Genomic DNA, 1,206 nt, shown 5'->3' with positions numbered 1-1,206 from the left:
ATCCACGTCTCGGAAATCTTGTCGCTGACAGCCTTCATCGTGCCGAATTTGCCGGACAAGTCACCCTTTTCGCACACCCCCGGGGCCTCGGCATATGAAGTCGTGTTGCATCCGTACGTTTTGTGGGCGCATGTCATTTCCTTGATGTGGTCCGAGTTGGGGCCGCATGCATAATCGGTGTCTGAATGGTTGCCAGTCTTGGCGAACAAGCAACCAGTCGTGAGCTCAGAGACTTTGCCTGGGTTGTCCTACTTTGTGTGGATGTGCCACGTGTATTCGGTCACGGTCACGTTGGTGCAGTTGCCGTCGGCGGTGTTCAATGCGGTCCAGTTGGCCTTGGCCACGTCCAAATCCGCAGTGATCACAGTAGCTGCTGTGCTCACGAGGGTGGTGATAGTGCCGGCAACCCCGCCGGATGTCGTGGGGTTGAACGTATACACGACAGTGGCGGAGGCAGGAGATATGGGGATCATAGTGCGAGTATGTAGGCCGACAAAAGTTGCAAAGTGACCAAAACTGTAAACTTCGGCCACTGTTGAAGACACTCTACTCCATGAGTGTTTATACGCGTTTAACCCAGTGCTAGTATGACACCTGTGGTACACATTTCAACTAGGAGTTGCGTGGTGGGTACGAAACGTTCGTTGTTACAAAACTGTACTATATGTAGTGCCACTACAGACTACGTGTACGTTGTACTTCCTCTGTTCCACATTTCTTTACCGCATGTCTTCTCATCAACCCCAACAATTTGTTTCTTCACCAAATACGGTGCAAGATGTCGTTCGGTATATACAGTGCATTAATAACCACAGGAATCGTTCAAGTCCTTACAGTTAACTTGAATTTTGGCGCTCAAAATCAACTTCCAATAGAGACCTTTATAAGAGCAACTCCACCGGTCGGAGTTATAATTCAGATTTATACGGATAACCCTTAGATAGGACCACCCCGGACTTACAGTGCGCGCCAAAAATGAGAGAGCACTTACATTTTTTGTGATATCTCATCAACCAATGGGAGTTAAGCGATGCTGTTTGGTTATGATGTGTGGACGAATATTCTCGAAAAGTGATTATGGCTATCGAACTGGAATTCGCTTGATTTCGATGACCTCACATACAATTCAAAAATAATGGACAGCGACACAAAATTAAGGAACAAAAATACATACAAAAACTAATATAAAGAATGACGGAATTTTGC

General features: G+C 46.6%; 1 protein-coding gene across 1 annotated transcript in view; it reads right to left on the bottom strand.

Moving 5' to 3' along the window:
• Positions 1 to 473, bottom strand: part of H257_17913 (hypothetical protein) — a gene marked incomplete at both ends in the record, with an annotated part of 2,219 nt that extends 1,746 nt beyond the window's left edge. The window contains 2 exons of the mRNA XM_009846876.1: positions 7 to 248; positions 285 to 473. Coding sequence (XP_009845178.1) covers positions 7 to 248; positions 285 to 473 — 431 coding nt within the window. The remainder of the gene's footprint in view (positions 1 to 6; positions 249 to 284) is intronic.
• Positions 474 to 1,206: the final 733 nt, after the last annotated feature.

Source organism: Aphanomyces astaci (genome assembly GCF_000520075.1).
Source record: "Aphanomyces astaci strain APO3 unplaced genomic scaffold supercont1.127, whole genome shotgun sequence".
NCBI classification, from domain to species: domain Eukaryota; phylum Oomycota; class Saprolegniomycetes; order Saprolegniales; family Verrucalvaceae; genus Aphanomyces; species Aphanomyces astaci.
The sequence above is the reverse complement of the archived record's forward strand: the minus strand, read 5'-3'. Positions and strand labels throughout refer to the sequence as shown.